Source organism: Chelonoidis abingdonii, chromosome 17 (assembly GCF_003597395.2).
Source record: "Chelonoidis abingdonii isolate Lonesome George chromosome 17, CheloAbing_2.0, whole genome shotgun sequence".
Taxonomy (NCBI): domain Eukaryota; kingdom Metazoa; phylum Chordata; order Testudines; family Testudinidae; genus Chelonoidis; species Chelonoidis abingdonii.
In genome coordinates this window covers 40,032,780-40,051,542 of record NC_133785.1, presented here as the reverse complement: position 1 = coordinate 40,051,542, position 18,763 = coordinate 40,032,780, and the positions used below count along the sequence as shown (strand labels likewise).

At 46.4% G+C, this 18,763-nt stretch overlaps 1 protein-coding gene across 11 annotated transcripts in view; it reads left to right on the top strand.

Annotated features, from left to right (window-relative positions):
* The first annotated feature begins 1,050 nt into the window (after window positions 1–1,050).
* The window catches only part of PXK (PX domain containing serine/threonine kinase like), a 48,437-nt gene continuing 30,724 nt past the window's right edge, over window positions 1,051–18,763 (top strand). For 9 of the 11 annotated variants that reach the window (XM_032781802.2, XM_075073403.1, XM_075073402.1 and 6 more), the window contains exons 1-3: window positions 1,056–1,101; window positions 2,935–2,982; window positions 10,293–10,479. In XM_032781802.2, coding sequence (XP_032637693.1) covers window positions 1,084–1,101; window positions 2,935–2,982; window positions 10,293–10,479 — 253 coding nt within the window. In that variant the 5' untranslated portion in view covers window positions 1,056–1,083. Of the gene's footprint in view, window positions 1,102–2,934; window positions 2,983–4,399; window positions 4,469–10,292; window positions 10,480–18,763 lie in introns of those variants that run through there. The other 2 variants (XM_032781800.2, XM_032781804.2) reach the window with 2 other exon arrangements.

Here is an 18,763-nt window from a genome sequence, read left to right as displayed (position 1 = left end):
TCTTTGGATTTGGGGAAAGATAACTAATATAATTGGGTATATTAATAAGAGGAATGAATGGTGTGGAAACCATCCTATGCTGATTTTATGTGGAGAGATATTGCTTGAATAGGCCAAACATTGACCAAACTGGACAGTCTCTATGCAAAAGAATAAATGGACACAAATCTGACATCAGGAATCGTAACATTAAAAAAACCAGTAGGAGAACACTTCAACCTCTCTGGCCACTCAGTAACAGATTTAAAGGGGGCAATTTTGCAACAGAAAAGCTTCAGAAACAGACTCCAACGAGCTGGGCCGGCTCCAGGCACCAGTTCAGCAAGCAGGTGCTTGGGGCGGCCAAGGGGAGGGGGCAGCATGTCGGGCTCTTCAGCAGCAATTCGGCGGGGGGTCCTTCGGTCCCTCTCGGAGGGAAGGACCTGCCGCCGAAGAAGAAAGCGGCACGGTGGAGCTGCCACCGATCGCGATCATGGCTTTTTTCTTTTCTTTGCTGCTTTGCATCAGAAGTAATAGAAGTATGCTAGTTATTCAAGCTTATTAACACCTTCATCCACTCACCTAGGCTTTTCATAGTAATTTTTGCATTCAGCAGCAATGAGTGGTAGTAAAGTTGGGAGTGAGGAGCTGGAGTTTGTGCAGCTATGAAGGTGGCTGTAATTCCAGGACATATCTTACAAGTTAGATCTTTGGGGAACAAACTTTTCTCCAGCTTTTACTGGCTGAGTTAACAGGAGGGTAAGTACTCAATATGTGTCTCATTACGTAAATGAAAGTGCTTAAATGCTTCAGAAACCTGTATGCTCTTTAAAATTCAATTTCATCTTTCAGTGTGTATTCTAAAGATGGGTCTGAACGAGACTCTTGATCAGAACACTTCCCAGCTGGGAGGTTTTAAATCTAAATCAGAATTTTCACTGTTTCTGACCTTTTCTAGATTTCATAGTGGTCAGTTTAAATCCATTATAAAGAGAAAAGACTGACTATGCATTCACACTCTGAGTCACTAGTTCCTATTTCTAATAACTTTGTTTTCCCTCTCATTTCTAGGAATACATAATTCGTGTGCAGAGAGGAATTTCCATGGAAAACAGTTGGCAGGTAATCTCTCTTGAAATTTTGGTTCACTTAAACAGAAGGTTTTCCTAGGTAGAGGCGGATTACAGTTTTGTGAGGACTGGGCCACAGCAAATAGGGGCCCCTCCGTACCCCTTCCTCCTGCAGTTGTCCCTCCCCACACTAGCACTCCTGCCAAGGAGTGGGGTTGGGCACAAGGGCTTCCCCCATTCCCCGGCAGGATGGGCTAGGGGAGTGCGGTTGGGGTGCCCATTTTTCTGAGGTCCCTGGGCACAGGCCCCATTGGCCTAGTGGCTAATCCACCACTGTTCCTAGGAAAAGATATGGATTCATCCTGGCTAGTCTAATTCTAGCTAGAGACCAAATACTATCTGAGAATGAGTCAGGAATGTGAAATGCTTGAAATGTGTTTGGTCACAAACTATTTCTAGTATTGATATTAATTGGTATGAAGGCTTCATTTCCATGTTTAGGTCTTCCAGATAACCAATGCATGTGACCTGCTTTCTTATATCTATGTGACCTAAGATACAACACCAGGGCCCATTTTGTGCCAGCTGTTACCCATTGTCAGTGGGACTACTTGTCCCAACAACAGTGGGCAACGTCCATGAGTAAAGTTTGGTGAATCCGTCCTTTAGTTTCTGTGATAATCCTACCAGTGGACACAGAACAAAAGTCCTCATGTTGATCTCATACACACTTTGCGCTAGCATGATTTCCTATTTATTTATTCAGTTATGTTGTCAGTAGGATGATGATGATGATAATCTAGGATGCTGTACACTGTTTGCTCTAGTTTTAGAAGCAAGTGTGGTTTGTTTTGTTTTTTTTCCTTCCTTCTGGAATAAACTTTCTATTTCCATGTTTAACCAAAATTTCTGAAAGTTGTGATTGTTAGTGGAACACTTTTGTCTGACCTCTTCATCTTAGAAGAATGATGTGGCTGTGGTAGTTACAGAAGGCCTCATTGTCTTCTGCCATTATGGATATTCTAGGCCAAACAAAGAATAATCTGTGCAGTGTGTTCCTATTACATATATATGCAAGTGTTTATAGATGGTATTTGTTTTTAAATCTAAATTATGGGGTCTGAATAGTCTGCCAGAACCTGCCTTCCAGCTAGTAGTGGAACCATTGTCTTGTCCAGGCTATGTTGTAATAAAAATAAGTAGTAGTAATGATGATATCCTGTGAAGAGCTGGTGAGCATCCTCTGGTACCAGATAGAGACTTTCTGGGGAAGGTCAAGTTAAGTACTTAAAAATCATAGATTCAAAATATAGAAAAAATGCTGCTTCTGGAATGGGAAAATCAGAAGGTGTCTGCAAACACCTATAATGAAGCTGCTCCAATATAATATTACTGCTAGGAAGCTGTATTGATGGAAGTTGAAGCAAGACAAATTCAGACTGGAAATAAGGTGTACTTTTTTAACTGTGAGAGTAGTTAATCCTGGAATAATTTACTAAGCGTCGTGATGCGTTCTCTATCATTGACAGTTTTTAAATTGAGATTGAATAACTTTCTAAAAGCTCTGGTCTAGGACTTTTTTGGGGAAAGTTCTGTGGCCTGAGTTATACAAGACAACAGGCTAGATGATCAATGGTCCCTTCTGTCCTGGGGATCTAAGAATCTTGCAAGATTAGTCATCACAGTGAGCAACTCTTCTTTCTTGCCACTTGCTGCCATAGACTCATAGACAGCAGTATAAACCCAGCAGTCATGCATTTATGCAGAGAAGCTTAGTGAAACCAAGATTGCAATAGGAATTTGTTTCCCTCATGCAGTTTAGTTATCAAAAAATCCTGCAATATACAATCTAGTGCGTTGCTTCAGTACTGCCTTTGTTTTGCAGATTGTGAGAAGATACAGTGACTTTGATTTGCTTAATAGTAGTTTGCAGGTAAGATTCCCCCCCCCCCCGATTATATAACTAGAATTCTAATTAATATATTATATTGTATTTTAAATATATTTGCTTTCTTTGTATACAACAATGAAGAGAACAGAGACAGCATCAAACTTACATGGCTGGAAATGAAATGACTTAAATTTTAAAATTAAAGTGACGTTTTTGAACATGGAGAAATGCTGAGCTATTTTAGGTTTTACCGTGGGAAATGTTGGTTGTAACTCCTGTGTGACCAATTTAAATCTGAAGACAGGAGATTGGCAGATCTTGAATCTTTCCCTTCAGTAATGTGACTTGTTCTGGTTTGGTGTACGATTATTACCCCTCTTTCTTTGACTCGCACAAAACAGAGGCACATACTGACCTTCTTAGTTCAGCACAGAAGTGCTATGTATCTCATTGTTTGTCTTCCTCTAAAAGCACTTCCAGATGCTGCTTGTCATGGGATGGATTTCTGTATCATTGCAAAGGTTCCTCAGTTAAACACTGAATTGACTGTGCTTTTTCTTTTTCTTTTCTTTTTTAGGACAGTAATTTCTTTTAGTTTGCGTAGGAAAAGGCAAAGTGTATGTGGGATGAGGGGCAAGCAGAAACTGACATTTACAGGAAGGATGCTTGTGGTTCCAGGATTTCTTAGTTTAACACCAAATAACACATGAATTGAGCACTATTGGTATTTTAAAAATAGATTTTTATCTGTCACTTTCTTCTCTCACTGTTTTCCCCCCTGTCACATGTACTGTGACTGCAGGACCTTAAGGCTGTTTCTGATTTTCATTTCCTTGTTGGTTTTTAAAACCTGACTACTTGGTGAAGTCTAGTGAACAAGAATGGGCAAGAATATTGAATTGTGCTCACAGTATGAGCAACATTAAATATGGAAGCAGAGAGATACTTGGGACGAAATTTAGACTCAATTTAAGCAGGTGTAACTTAATTGAGTTCTATGGGGTTATCCATCAGATCTGAATTTGCACACAAGATTTTGTATGACCACTATCAATTGACCAACTTTACTTTACTTCTTTGTCTTCTACAGTCCAATCCTGCACTCCTTAATCAGGAAAAGCTCCCACTGTCTTCATTTGGTCTAACTGGGAATTTTGCCTGAGTACGGAATCCAAATTTGGGCCCTTAATATACTGATACAGCATGCAATGTTCATGACTACTCTGTTAGCCTGTGTATATCTTGGCATGTATTAGCTGTGTTCAGCCCAAACATGACTTCAGCAGGAGACGACTGGATTCCAGCAGTTCTTCAGAAGAGAGCACACATGTGGGAATGGAGCATTTTTAAAAACAACCCCCATGTAGCAGGAAAAGAGAATCCTTCTGAATGGACAAACCCTGTGACTTTCCCTCCTGGTCCTGTGTGTAGGCTGATAATCACTGTTCTTTAAAACGCATACCACTTCGTAGGAGAGAGAAATGGAGCATGCATGTGACAAAATCGCTATCTACAACACCTCTGACTGGTAAAAAGTTGGTGTAATGTATTCTACAAAACTCTAACTGAATAATTGCATCAAGGGGACACCTGAGGTAAAAAGAGATTGCTTGTGGGGAAGGAACAAGGCTGTTGGGAATTGTAACTATTTTTTGTGTTGGCGGAAACATCTGGAATTATTATTATGAGGTGATGAGCAGATGCCCCAGCCAGGGCAATCTCAGTTAAGTCCAAATGCTCACGTTATGTTCAACTCATCTTTCCTCAGAAGTGGTTTTAGTAAATAACAGAAGATTGAGAAGGGTCAAAGTTATAAAAGATGCTTAGTAACAGACCTTTCCATGATCTGTAAACTGGGAGGGTTCAGAACATAGCCTCTAGGAGGCACAGCACAGAACTTGAAGCACAGCGGGAAGGATAGGTCCCTAAAGTGATCTTAAGCCAGTGGTTCTTAATCTTTTTTCATTTGCGGACCCCTATAAATTTTGAATGGAGGTGCGGACCCCCTTGGATATTTTAGATGTAGTCTGTGGACCTCCAGGAGGCCACGGACCACAGGTTGAGAACCACTGTTTTATGGTAACGACAACCTTTGCTAGACCCCTTAGCTATAGTCTGCGGACCATCAGGGGTATGCGGACCGCAGGTTGAGAACCACTGCTTTAAACCCTATATTGGCTGCAGTGTTGCCAGGAATCTGTGCAGTGTTGGCTGCTGTGTAGCACTACCCTGACACATCCCTTCTTGGCACAGAGGGTAGAACTAGGTTTGTGGGGCAACACTCAGGGAAATGGGGCATATTAAGGTTATTTTTTCTTCCTCCTGCTCCACTGAGTTATGTAAAATAACTCCAGCATTGCATACACATGTGTACACTTTCTAATTCTCTAAGAAGCACAGTCTGTAGTTCCTTCCAAAACTCCCAACAGCACCATCTTGTATAGAAATGTTTAGGGCAGTGACTGACCTTGGGAATTTGGAAGAAAAAAAAAAGCGTAAACCCCTCCTGTAAAGATGGAAGCTAATTCAGAGTAAAATTGTATATGAAACTTTGACCTATTCCTGGAAGAGAGAAATGAGACTTCTCTTGGATTTTAAGCCATAAGCCACTCAGGTTCTTTTCTGACTCCATTCTCGACCTGTTTATTGCCTGTTGCTTCAGGATGTGTTCTTGGATATCTTCTTGAGCTTGGAACTGTTGTGGATTTTTGTTGTCTGTACTGCCTTGTTACCAGACACTTCTTAAAAATAATAGCTGAGATTTTCAAAACTGATCACCTGGACTAGGGGATTTAGCCACACTGCTCCCATTGAAATTAATGGGAAACTTGTGGCTAAATCTTCAAATTGCATTTGAAAATCTTACCCTGAGTCTCCCTGAGTGTATGGATTGAAAAGCTTCTCGCAATCCATCCTATATATCTTCTTTTTACTTTAAGATTTAGTGTAAAAAGTGTGGAAATTGTATATCATGTGATCTCTATTTTGTTGAGAGAACTTCTCAGACCATTTTCTACCCAGGGAGCAAATGACTTGCTGTAGTGTAACAAGGCACTCTAAATTATCAAGAGAGATCTCTAAGAGGAAAGCTCTGGTTTGAAGATAAGTATTAAAGCATTGGCCCTTCTCTGGCAAAAATCCCATTGGCTGCAGTGGGTGCTTTACTTCTGAGTGCTGAATTAGGGCCCAGAGTAAGTATTCCCTCAGGCCCTAAAGCACTTACATAGGTCTTCATAGGGTCAGGGCCTCACTGAGGTGGCTTTCCGTAAATATGATCCCAGTCCCCCTTGTAATTTGGCAGGTGGGGTTGCAGAAGTCCAAGGTGAAAATACTGGGCTTGTCTTAAATATTCAGATTTGTTTTTCTGAAACAAGGAACTAAATCTGCCCCAGGAGCATTTGGAGAGCTTGAAAATGATCACCTAAACTAGAACCCCTTCTCTGTAAAGCAGTGGCTAACTCTCAGGGGAAGAGCCTTATGACTGTGATCTGACATGTTTTTTGTATTGATTGATTGATCAGAAATCAGATGCATTTTCTGTTTAGAAGCTATGCTGTAATTCTTTAATCTTGGTGGAATTGTGGTACAGGTTCTCAGACTGACTGTGTGTGTTCGCTTAGCCTGCAAGTGAGATGGTTTTTCCCCCCCTCAAAGTAGGAGGGTGAGCGTGTGAGGAAATTCAGTGGTTAGGATGCTTTGTATATGTTCCAGTAACTTAAGACAGTCACATTAACCTTATTTTTCCTACCAACATTTTATCAGCTACTGATTCATAAGAACATCCATACTGGGTCAGACCAAAGGTCCATCTAGCCCAGTATCCTGTCTTCTGATAGTGGCCAATGCCAGGTGCCCCAGAGGGAATGAACAGATCAGGTAATCATCAAGTGATCCATTCCCAGCTTCTGGCAAACTGAAGCTAGGGACACCATCCCTGCCCATCCTGGCTAATAGCCATTGATGGACCTATCCTCCATGAATTTATCTAGTTCTTTTTTGAACCCTGTTATAGTCTTGGCCTTCATAATATCCTCTGGCAAAGAGTTTCACAGGTTGACTGTGGGTTGTGTGAAGAAAGACTTCCTTTTGTTTTTAAACCAGCTGCCTATTAATTTCATTTGGTGACCCCTAGTTCTTGTGTTTTGAGAAGGAGTAAATAACACTTACTTTCTCCACACCAGTCATGATTTTATAGACCTCTATCATATCTTCTCTCCCACGCCCCTTCGTCATCTAAAGTCCCAATCTTATTATTTTCTCCTCACCTGGAAGCTATTCCATACCCCTAACCATTTTTGTTGCCCCTTTCTGAACCTTTTCCAATTCTAATAGATCTTTTTTGAGATGTTGTAACTGTGCCTCAGAGCATCACAACTGAGGACGCCAAATTCAAGACAAACTACTGAAAAATAGGGCTGATAGACCCCAGGACTGGTGGCTAATCCCCCAAAAGATACCAAACAAGCAACAAAAATAAATTTCTGCTTCACCACACTGGCTAACAAGTCAGAAAAGTGTTTTCCCTAGGCATTCCAGTCCTTGTCTTACCATTGAAAACACGAGACTTAGAGATGAGTGGTTCTTTAAAACCAAGCTCTTCAAATAAAAAGTTCTTCTGAGCCCAAAGGACCAGCCACGCACCCAGGTCAATATTCAACTTAGATCTTACCCAAAAATCATGCTGATGCCAATTCTTTAATATTTAAAATCTAAAGGTTTATTCATAAAAAGAAAGAAGAGAGTTAAAATTGGTTAAAGGAATCAAATATATATAATAATTGCAAAGTTCTTGGTTCAGGCTTGTAGCAATGATAGAATAAACTGCTGACCTAAGTCAAATCTCTGACTGCTTCCAAATCACTGGAAGGTTCTCAATTCCTTGGTTAAAATGCTTCCATTAATATAGGTTCATAGTCCAGAGGTTGGAGCAGAAAAGAGACAAAATGGAGGAGTTTCCAGAGCCTTTTATATCTTCAGCCATCTGGATGGAAACCCATTGTTTCAAACAAAGCCCTCAGCACAGCTAGTGGAAAATTACAACTGATAAGATAGTGTTTGGAGTTGTATGGGTAGGTCACATGTCCACGCATGAAGGTTTGGACACAGTAGAAACCATTAACTATACCCCAAACAGCACTTGCAGGACAGTCCATTCAGTGTAGATGGGCATCTCCTATGGTCCATTGTCAGTTACGTGTTTCTTGATGAGCCTCTTAATTTGAATAATGCCTCCAAGATGTGCTGTCTAACTATCCTGTGGGCGTTACCCCAGCAGCAGACATTTGAAATCCAGGTTTGGAGCCAATACTCATAACATGAAATAGGAAAATGATACAGATAGCATAATCATAACCTCTCCATAACATCTTACATGCCACATTTTGTACAAAATTTGTTGCTAATATATAACAGTGTTTGCAACAATGATCCATATGGTCATATTTTAACCAGATGACCACCAGATCTGCATGCAGTATTCAAGATGTGGGCGTACAATGGATTTATATAGAGACAATATGATATTTTCTGTCTTGTATCTATCCCTTTCTTAACAATTCCCAAGATTGTTTGCTTTTTTGACTCTGCTGCACATTGAGTGGATGTGTTCAAACTTTCTTTTTCTGCAACTGTCTCATACAGTCTCCTCAAGTCAAAGCTAGCCCTCACTTTGCTTTGCAGGTTAATAGGTGCACCCCAGTCTCTGAACTCCCTTGAAGTCTTCACCTGTAACATCCAGCCTGTCACTGGCTACGCAGAGAAATACCAGGTTTACTATCCCCAAGCACTGTCCTCCTTCAGAGAAGGATAGAAATGTCCTTAGGCTTTCCTTCTCCTTATGTAGTCCCCAAAATTCATTGTGGTGTTCCGAAAGTCAGCATGACCCTCTTCCTCCCCACCCCCCGCCTTGTTCTCTGGTGTGCTGAGTTCGTGTTGACTGCGTATGCAAATAGAGCTTCCATCGTTTTATTTGCATGTGAACTGAGGCAGACAGATGAATATACATCCTTTTCTTTGATAGAAACTTGTTTGTCAGCCCTGCCTTGATTCAGACATTTCAGGAATATATTTTATGTGCGCATGCATGTGTGCCTGCAACTTCTGACATGGTATTTGTACATACATTTCACAATGATATGGATGATCAGTGTGATCCTGGCTTTCATTTAAGATCTTGTGTGATATTCTTTATATATAAATGGTGGTGGTATGCTAGGAGTAGCGAAAACAATGAGGACTCTCTATGGCACCTTAGAGACTAACAGATTTATTTGGGCATAAGCTTTCATGGGCTAGGGTTATAGCCCATGAAAGCTTATGCCCAAATAAGCTTGTTAGTCTCTAAGGTGCCACAAGGACTTCTCGTTTTTGCTGGTACAGACAAACACAGCTACCCTTCAGATAGGTGTAGTGAGTTTGTCAGGCCTATTAAGAGTTGCTTTACAGAACAGGGAACCCTTTGTCAGCTGGCGCCATGGGCCTCTGTGACAAACACTTGGTTTCTTAAGGATTTCTCCCATGAAGGCTCAGTAACTGTGAGGCATCTGCTTTGATTTGCTTAACAGGGGTGTGTTGGAAAGATGAATAATTTATTTTGTATCAATTCATATGATGTAAGTAGATATAAATACTGTGTTCAACCTACATTTTTGTTTTTCAAACACAATCTTTTGATTTCTTTAAAATAATACCTGGCATTTCTGCAGCATCTTTCATCTGATGAGCTGTAAGTGCTTCATGAACATTAACTAAAGCCTCACAACCTTTAGGGTATGGAGTATATAGTGATCCACCACTAGAATAACAGTTCTACCTGTATAATGTCACACAGCAAAAATTTTAGAATGGGATGTGAAGAATATCTCGTTATTGAAACTGCAAGTTAAAAGCCCTTACTGCCAGCTTCTTTACGTCCTAATAATGGTAGTGGGTGAACTAGAAACTATTATCAATCTGTGCACAAGTTAAATAGGAGAGAAAAAAGTGTGTCAAGAGCAGACACTAGGATGTAAGGTTGGTTTGTGCTATGACATAGATATGCTGAGAAAACAGTGCTTTATTCTCATTTTGTTAGTGTGGCTCTTGAACTTAAATCTCCTGGCACTTTTGGTGGTGATACATATACAAATTTCTACGTTCTGAGATGAATTCATAGCAGACTCTCTTTCAGCGCTGTACAAGCACAGAACTTAAAACAAAATAACAATATAGACTTTCTGTATATTCACTCTTTTAAAATTACCTGGTTCTTAGAACAGTGCAAAACTAGTGTTTTATGGCTCAATTATTTACCACCATGAGACATTAGAAGAGGAAGTGTTTTGATATTCTCTCTCTCTCTTTTTTTAATAAAGATCTCGGCTCTAAGTCTACCTCTACCTCCCAAAAAGTTGATTGGGAATATGGATCGTGAATTCATAGCTGAAAGACAGAAAGGACTCCAGAACTATCTCAGCGTCCTCACTGCCAGTCACATACTGTCTAATTGTGAATTGGTAAAGAAATTCTTGGATCCAAACAACTATTCTGTAAACTATACAGGTAAGTGAAGGATTGTAAAACTGCATTAATAAATTTACTTGCCTAATAGTTGCTGAGCGAAGGGTACAGGAGAAATTTACTCCTTCTTCCCGATACAGAGGACCAGTCTCACCTTAAATTGTGCATTAATACTATTAAGGAGTGATACTGTGACATATAGGAGTGAATTTACTCTGAAATTACCACATGCTGTCTGTCATGAAGCAGATCTGTGCGTTTATTGTACTGTTATTAAGTTTGCGGTTACCACAAAGAGTGGTCAGGACCGAGACAATCCATATGAGGAAATGTAACAAGGGGAGACGTAAGATTCTACCTAGGGGCAGTTTAAACCAGTGTACCTGAGCTGGGGCAGTGAGCCAAGACACACCGGGAACTGTTCCAGTTTTGCTGAGTACTTTATGAAGCCCATGGTGCAGATTCCTCATGGTTTCTATAGAGACCCCATGTATTACTGTGTACTGCTGTTATAGCTCACAAATTCCTGCCCACTGTATCGTGGGTAGCTGGCATTTTCACAGTTCGCATTCTTCATGCCTAGCTCTCAGTATTATACAGAGGTGGTGCATCTGTAATGGGGATACTAAGGCAGAGGTTGTGATTTGTCCAAGGGCACACAGTGAGCCATTGGGAATAGAATCTTGGAGTCCTGACATCCAGCCCCATGTCTAATTCGCTTTCCTTTAAGGTAGTCCTTTTCTAGAGTGCTGTATAGACTGTCTCATCCTTACAGTAACATGTGGGTGAGTGACGCTTACCCCTCTAAAACTCTTCCCATTTAACCAATAAGGGTGAGTGAATTTACCTAGGGTGTCAACTTCTCTTGCTTTCCTCTTCCAAATTCCTCCTTGAAACCCACCTCCGCCAGTAATCCCTCCTGTCGTCTTCACATTAGTAGTAACTGCAACACGGTCTTTTCCTGGGCTGCTGTCCAGTGTCTTGTCCCATGTGTACAGTTTGACTTTACACATACAGCCATGGACTGGCATTTGGGAGATGTGGAGTCTATTCTTGGTTTGACCGCTGGCCTGCTGGATGGTCTTGGGCATGTCACTTTACCTCTCCGTGCCTCAACTTTCTTATCTGTAAATTGGGGATAATGATGTTTGCTTCTTGGTAAAGCACTGTGAGATCTACTGATGAAAAGCACTGTCAGAGACTTGTGTATTATTGTATTATGGTTCTACTTTGATTTTAAATTCTTCAGAACAGGGAATGTGTCCTGATCTGTGTAAAGTTTGTGGCAATATATAAATATGCCGATGACATGCTTTGATCATGCACCTTGAGAAATGTTGATAGGTGCATAATATAATTTGGGAAGGTGGAAAAATTAAAGTGTGCATGTGTGTGTTTTTAATTCTAATAATAAATAATTGACCACACTAACTGACATTCTGGGAGCTCACCCAGCTTATTAGGAACCAATTCTTCTTCAACATGCAGTGCTGCTTCTGGACTTGTATGTTTTTCCCCTTCTCCATAGTCCAGCACGTAGAAGGCAGTTATGAGAGGAGGAAGAATTTTATGGTACCTATCAAAACAAGATTTTCCTGTTGAATTTTTCTAAACGTTGTTGTCCATACTAAAGCTGCTGGCAATAAATCTTTTTGTGGGAGACTAGGAATGTTCTTCGGATCTTGTTGATTGAAAACTCTGTTCTTGCAGAAGATTCTAAAAAAACAATGACATTAGCTCTCAAACTTGTTCAGAGCTCTTGCTGATCACCTGTGGAGGAAGCTTGCTAGCCAAATGGTTCTGACTTCTCTCCTTGATTCTAACTTATATTTCAGTAAAGAGAGCTGAAAATATATTAAATATGCTTAATATTGCTTCCCTTTATAACTAGTGGGTATATTTAGCCCCATAACAGTTAGGTAGCTTTGAAGGGCAATGAGGGAGATCCTCAGGATTGCAACTAGGAGGAGAAATGGCTTATGTGATTGCAGCTGGAAGGGGAGATGACCAAGAGGCACCCCCTCTGTTGGTGAACCCCAGACTTTTATAAGATGAGCCAGCTTGATGTAAAATGATAGCCTAATCCACCCCAAAAAGCTGCTTTTAAACGAAGGCAGCCATTCTACAATTTATTTCTGTAGCACTAACCAATGGAAAACCATATCAGAGACAACGTATAGTGTCAACTCCCCTATAAACCATATCAGAGACAACGTATAGTGTCAACTCCCCTATAAAGTGCAAAATGCATTTTCATAAAAGCACAACCTAGCAAAGCAGATTTATACTGTTTACTTTCCATTTGTGTCCACGCTGTCCCTGAAATATCCTAGTGCAAGTGTGACCAAACTGTGGCTTGCAGCCTGTATGCGACTCTTTTACAGTTAAAGCGTGGTTCATGGAGCCCCCCTACTTGCTACCCCCTCCTCCATCTACTTGACTAGGAGGGGTGGGAGAAGCTCGGGATACCTGCCTTGCAACAGTGGGTAGGGTAGGGGCATCTGCCCAGTGAGGAGAGGAATTTTGGAGCTTCAGCCATGCAGGGCACACCTGCCAGGGCTCAGCACTTCACAGCAGGAGTGGGGCTGAAACCCCAAGCCCCCGTATGCATGCCCCAGCTTTTGAACTTCTGAAGATTGTCTTATACAGCTCTGCGGGTCAGTAAGTTTGGCCAGCTCTGTCCTAGTGTCTGCTGGCTCTGCATACAGTGAACTGCCTTTCCCTAAACATTCTCTGACATTTAAGCTATGGAGGAGACCTAAAATACAAGTAATACATTAAAATATCAGCTCATCTAGTTACCACTGAACAAACAGTGGTGATCCTGTAAGAAGTATTCTTCTTCGAGTGCTTGCTCATATTCATTCCAAGTAGGTGTGCGCGCGCCACGTGCACGTTCGTCGGAAGAATTTTCCCCTAGCAACACCCGGCGGGTCGGCAGGCGCCCCCTGGCGTGGCGCCTTTGCGGCACCGTATATATGCCCCTGCCGACCCGGCCGCTCCTCAGTTCCTTCTTGCCGGCTACTCCGACAGTGGGGAAGGAGGGCGGGTGTGGAATGAATATGAGCAACACATCTCGAAGAACAACAGTTACAAAGGTGAGTAACCGTCTTTTCTTCTTCGAGTGCTTGCTCATATTCATTCCAAGTAGGTGAATCCCAAGCCTTACCTAGGCGGTGGGGTCGGAGTTGGAGACTGTTGAATGCAGAACAGCCAAGCCAAGAGCCGCATCGTCCCGGGACTGCTGCACCAAGGCGTAATGGGCAGAAAAAGTGTGCACTGACGACCACGTGGCTGCACGACATATGTCTTGTATAGGCACACGGGCGAGAAAGGCAATCGAGGACGCTTGCGCTCTCGTGGAATGAGCGGTAACTCGCCCTGGAGAAGTGTGAGCCAAGGCATAGCATGTTTTGATGCAGGCCGTCACCCAGGATGATATTGTTTGCGATGAGACAGGGTGACCCTTCATCCTGTCTGCGACGGCAACGAATAGTTGGGAGGTCTTTCGGAAGGGTCGGGTGCGGTCAATGTAAAACGCCAGCGCCCGACGAACATCGAGTGAATGCAAGCTCTGCTCTCTGCGAGACGCATGAGGTTTTGGGTAAAACACTGGAAGGAAAATGTCCTGGTTTAGGTGGAATGGGGAGACCACCTTGGGCAGAAAGGCCGGATGCGGACGGAGTTGCACCTTGTCTTTATGGAATATCGTGTATGGTGCGTCCGCCACCAGAGCGCGAAGCTCTGAGACTCTCCTGGCCGATGTAATGGCCACAAGGAACGCCACCTTCCACGATAGGTACAGGAGAGAGCAGGTTGCCAAGGGTTCGAAAGGAGGGGCCATTAGTTTCGAGAGAACCAGATTGAGGTCCCAGGAGGGGGCGGGATAGCGGACCTGGGGATACAGGCGCTCCAGGCCCTTGAGGAACCTCGAGACCATAGGGTGAGAGAAGGCGGAGGAAGAGCCTTCTCCTGGATGGAAGGAGGAAATGGCCGCTAGGTGGACGCGGAGGGATGAGAGCGCGAGGCCTTGTTGTTTAAGGTGCCATAGATATTCCAGTAGCACTTGGATGGGAACCTGAGCTGGTGACAGTCCTCGTGATTGACACCAGCAGGAAAACCTCTTCCATTTTGCCAGGTAGGTAGCCCTGGTTGCAGGTTTCCTACTTCCCAAGAGCACTTGCTGCACTGGGGTGGAACAGCGCAGCTCTGCAGAGCTCAGCCAGCCAGGAGCCACGCAGTCAGGTGGAGGGACCGGAGGTCGGGGTGGAGAAGCCTGCCGTGGTCTTGTGATATCAAGTCCGGATGGACCGGCAGGGGAACCGGACTGGCTATGGACAGGTCCAACAGCGTGGGGTACCAGTGTTGGCGAGGCCACGCTGGGGCGATGAGAATTAGTCGGGCCTTGTCCCTGCGTAGCTTTACGAGGACTTTGTGCACCAAGGGGAACGGCGGGAAGGCATAGAGGAGGTGGGTCGACCAAGGTAGGAGGAACGCGTCCGACAGAGAGCCGCGGTCGAGACCGCGGAAGGAGCAGAACAGGGTGCACTTCCGGTTGGTGCGGGACGCGAAGAGGTCGATTCGGGGAAATCCCCACCGCTGGAAAAGAGAATGGACTATGTCCGGACGAAGAGACCACTCGTGGGCTAGAAAGGACCTGCTGAGCCGGTCTGCCAACACGTTCTGGACTCCTGGAAGAAAAGAGGCTTCCAGATCGATGCCGTGGGTTACACAAACTTCCCACAGCGTCATCGCCTCCTGACAAAGAGGGAGAGAGCGCGTCCCCCCCTGCTTGTTTATATAGTGCATCGCGGTGGTGTTGTCCGTGAGCACTAAGACAGAACGGCCTCGCAGGTGAGGAAGAAAAGCCTGGCAGGCGAGGTGGACGGCCCTCAGCTCCCTGATGTTTATGTGCAGCGACAGCTCCCGAGAGGACCAGAGGCCCTGTGTTCGACGAGACCCCATGTGAGCTCCCCAGCCCAGAGAGGATGCGTCCGTTGTTAAGGAAATGGACGGCTGTCTGGGGTGAAACGGTAACCCCGCACACACCAGGGCGGGATTTCGCCACCATCGGAGGGAGTGTAGGACGCTTTCTGTGAGTGTGACAACGATGTCCATGCTGTCCCTGCGTGGACGGTAAACCGAAGCTAACCATATCTGCAGTGGGCGCAGGCGGAGTTTGGCATACTTGGTTACAAAAGTACACGCCGCCATGTGGCCTAAGAGGCTGAGACAGACCCTGGCCGAGGTCGTGGGGAAGGCTAGCAGGCTGTCTATGATAGTGAGTAGTGCCTGGAAACGGCTGGGTGGAAGTGAGGCTGTCGCGACCATAGAGTCCAAGACGGCCCCGATGAATTCTATCCTCTGGGATGGTACGAGGATGGACTTGTCGAAATTTATCAGGAGCCCTAGAGATTCGAACAGGTCCCTGATGATTGTCATGTGCGCGGCGACCTGAGCCTGGGAGGACGCGCGAACCAGCCAGTCGTCCAGGTAAGGGAAGACACATATCCCCTGGCGACGGAGGCAAGCGGCCACTACTGCCATACATTTCGTGAAGACACGTGGGGCAGAGGACAGGCCAAATGGTAGGACCGTGAATTGAAAGTGCCGGTCCCGCACCAGAAAGCGGAGAAAGCGTCTGTGAGGCGGGTAGATCGAAACATGAAAGTACGCATCCTTCATGTCGAGAGCAGCGAACCAGTCTCCCGGATCCAGGGAAGGGATGATGGACCCCAAGGATACCATGCGGAATCGTAACTTCCTTACGAAGGCGTTGAGTCCGCGGAGGTCTAGGATGGGACGGAGACCTCCTTTCGACTTGGGGATTAAAAAATAGCGGGAGTAAAACCCTCGGCCTCTGAGGTCGTGAGGCACCTCTTCTATCGCTCCGAGTTCGAGAAGCGTGAGGACCTCCTGCCAGAGGAGGTGCTCGTGAGAGGGGTCCCTGAAGAGGGACGGGGAGGGTGGGTGGGAGGGTGGAGGCGAAATAAACTGGAGATGGTAACCAAACTCCACCGTGCGCAAGACCCATTGGTCTGAGGTTATCCGGGTCCACGCCGGGAGGAAGGGAGAAAGGCGGTTGGAAAAAAGAAGAGGAGTCCGGGAAGGGACTGGTGCTCTGCTCTCTGGCGCACCTTCAAAAGTTTTGCTTCGGTCCCGCCGGTGGTTTGGCGGTACCGTTGTTTTGCCCCCCTTGGGAACCGGACTGGCGTCGTCGGTTCACCCGTCCCCGCCGTCTGTTGAAGTCTTGGCGGGGGCGTGGTGGGGGATAAGGGCGCTGAGGTTGCTGTCGAAAGGACCTCCGCTGGGTCTGCGGTGTGTGCATGCCCAGGGAGCGCATTATTATGCGGTTATCTTTAAGCCTTTGCAGCCTGGGGTCCGTCTTCTCCGAGAAGAGGCCCTGCCCTTCAAAAGGGAGGTCTTGTATGGTATGCTGCAGCTCCGGAGGTAAGCCGGACACTTGCAACCAGGAAATCCGTCTCATGGTAACGCCCGACGCGATGGTTCTAGCTGCTGAGTCTGCGGCGTCGAGCGCAGCCTGTAAGGCTGTCCTTGAGATCTTCTTGCCCTCTTCCACGAGACTTTTGAACTCAGGGCGGGAGTCTACCGGGACCAGTTCAGTAAACTTGTCCATGGTCTGCCAGGTATTAAAATCATATCTGCCTAGCAGCGCTTGTTGGTTTGCGACACGTAGCTGGAGACCCCCAGCGGAGTAAATCTTACGGCCCAGCAGGTCCATACGTTTAGCCTCACGCGATTTTGGGGCGGGGGCTGGTTGGCCATGACGCTCCCTCTCATTCACGGATTGGACGACCAGAGAGCATGGAGGAGGATGGGTGTACAGGTAGTCGTACCCCTTGGAGGGTACCATGTACTTTCTCTCCACGCCTCTGGCCGTCGGAGGGATCGATGCTGGGGCCTGCCAAATAGACTCCGCTTTGGCCTGAATAGTTCGTATGAAGGGCAAGGCGACCCTCGTTGGTGCATCGGATGAGAGAATGTCCACTACAGGATCCTCAACTTCCGGCACCTCCTCCGCTTGTAGATTAATGCTCAAAGCCACTCTGCGGAGCAAATCTTGATGAGCGCGAAGGTCAATAGGGGGCGGGCCAGAGGTCGAAGTGCCCGCCACTGCCTCATCTGGGGAGGAGGAGGAGGAAAGACCGGGGACCGGGGGCTCCCCTGCAGGTTGTTGATCCAGAGCATGGCTCGGTTCGAGGGGTGCCTCTGGGTCCTGTGACTCGGCAACATCGGTTGCCGGAGGAGGAACGCTGATGGTGGCCTCTGGCACTCGAGCTGCACCAGCAGATCTCGCCAGCGGGAAAGGATCGCCTTGGGCTTGATGGTACGCCCAAGGCGTCCAGAAGGACCACTGCTGGGGCTGGTCCGGATCTTGGCCCACATCCCCATAGAGCACGCTGTCTGGTCGCGAGGAGCCGGAAGGGTGTCTGGAAGGCCAAGGCGGGGCAGACAACCCGTAGGACTGGTGCCGAGTGACGGTCGGTGCCGGGGAACGGTGCCGAGAGTCGAACCGGTGCCGAGATCGGGACCGGGACCTACGACCAGCGCGGTGCCGGGAGGTCGACCGGGATCGGGTGCGCCGACGGTATGATGGACTTCGTCGGAAGCGGTGCCGAGAGCCAGAGCGACGTGCTGAGCGTCGGTCTGTAGATCGGGACCTGGACCGGTGCCGCGAGTACGACCGGCGCCGAGAGTAGGATCGGTGCCGGGACTGCGAGCGGCGTCGAGATGGCGAACGACGGCGTGAGCGGGATCGGTGCCGAGATCTCGATCGGGACCGGCGCCTATCCGGTGCTCCCAGAGATGGAGGTTGGAGCATCGCTGGCTTTCCCATAGAGGGAAGCGCCCGCACCGGCGGTGCCGGGGGCTGAGGCAGGGAAGGCTCAGTGAGCGCTATCAGGTCCCGCGCCGTCGTGAAGGTTTCTGGCGTAGTCGGGATCGTGAGCTCGACCACGGCACGTGCCGGGGAGCTATCAAGCACCGGACTCGACGGCCCTTGCCCGGCCGGAGTCGACGGTACGGGAAGCACCGGTGCCGGGGCAGATAGTGGTGCGTGCCGGCACGGCTTTCCTGGCTCGGACTGCGGTTCCGGAGGCGCGACCGCAGGAGCCTTCGCCTTCTTCGGCCGAGGTGAAAGCGAGCGCCGCCGGGCTGGCTGCTCAGACGAGGACTTATGGTGCCGCGGTGCTGTGGCGGTACCGCTCGTCCCCGGTGCCGAAGACGGTGGTTTCGGTGCCGGTGCGGTCGGTGCCGGAACTGCCGGAGTCAGGGCGGCCTCCATAAGGAGCTGCTTTAAACGGGA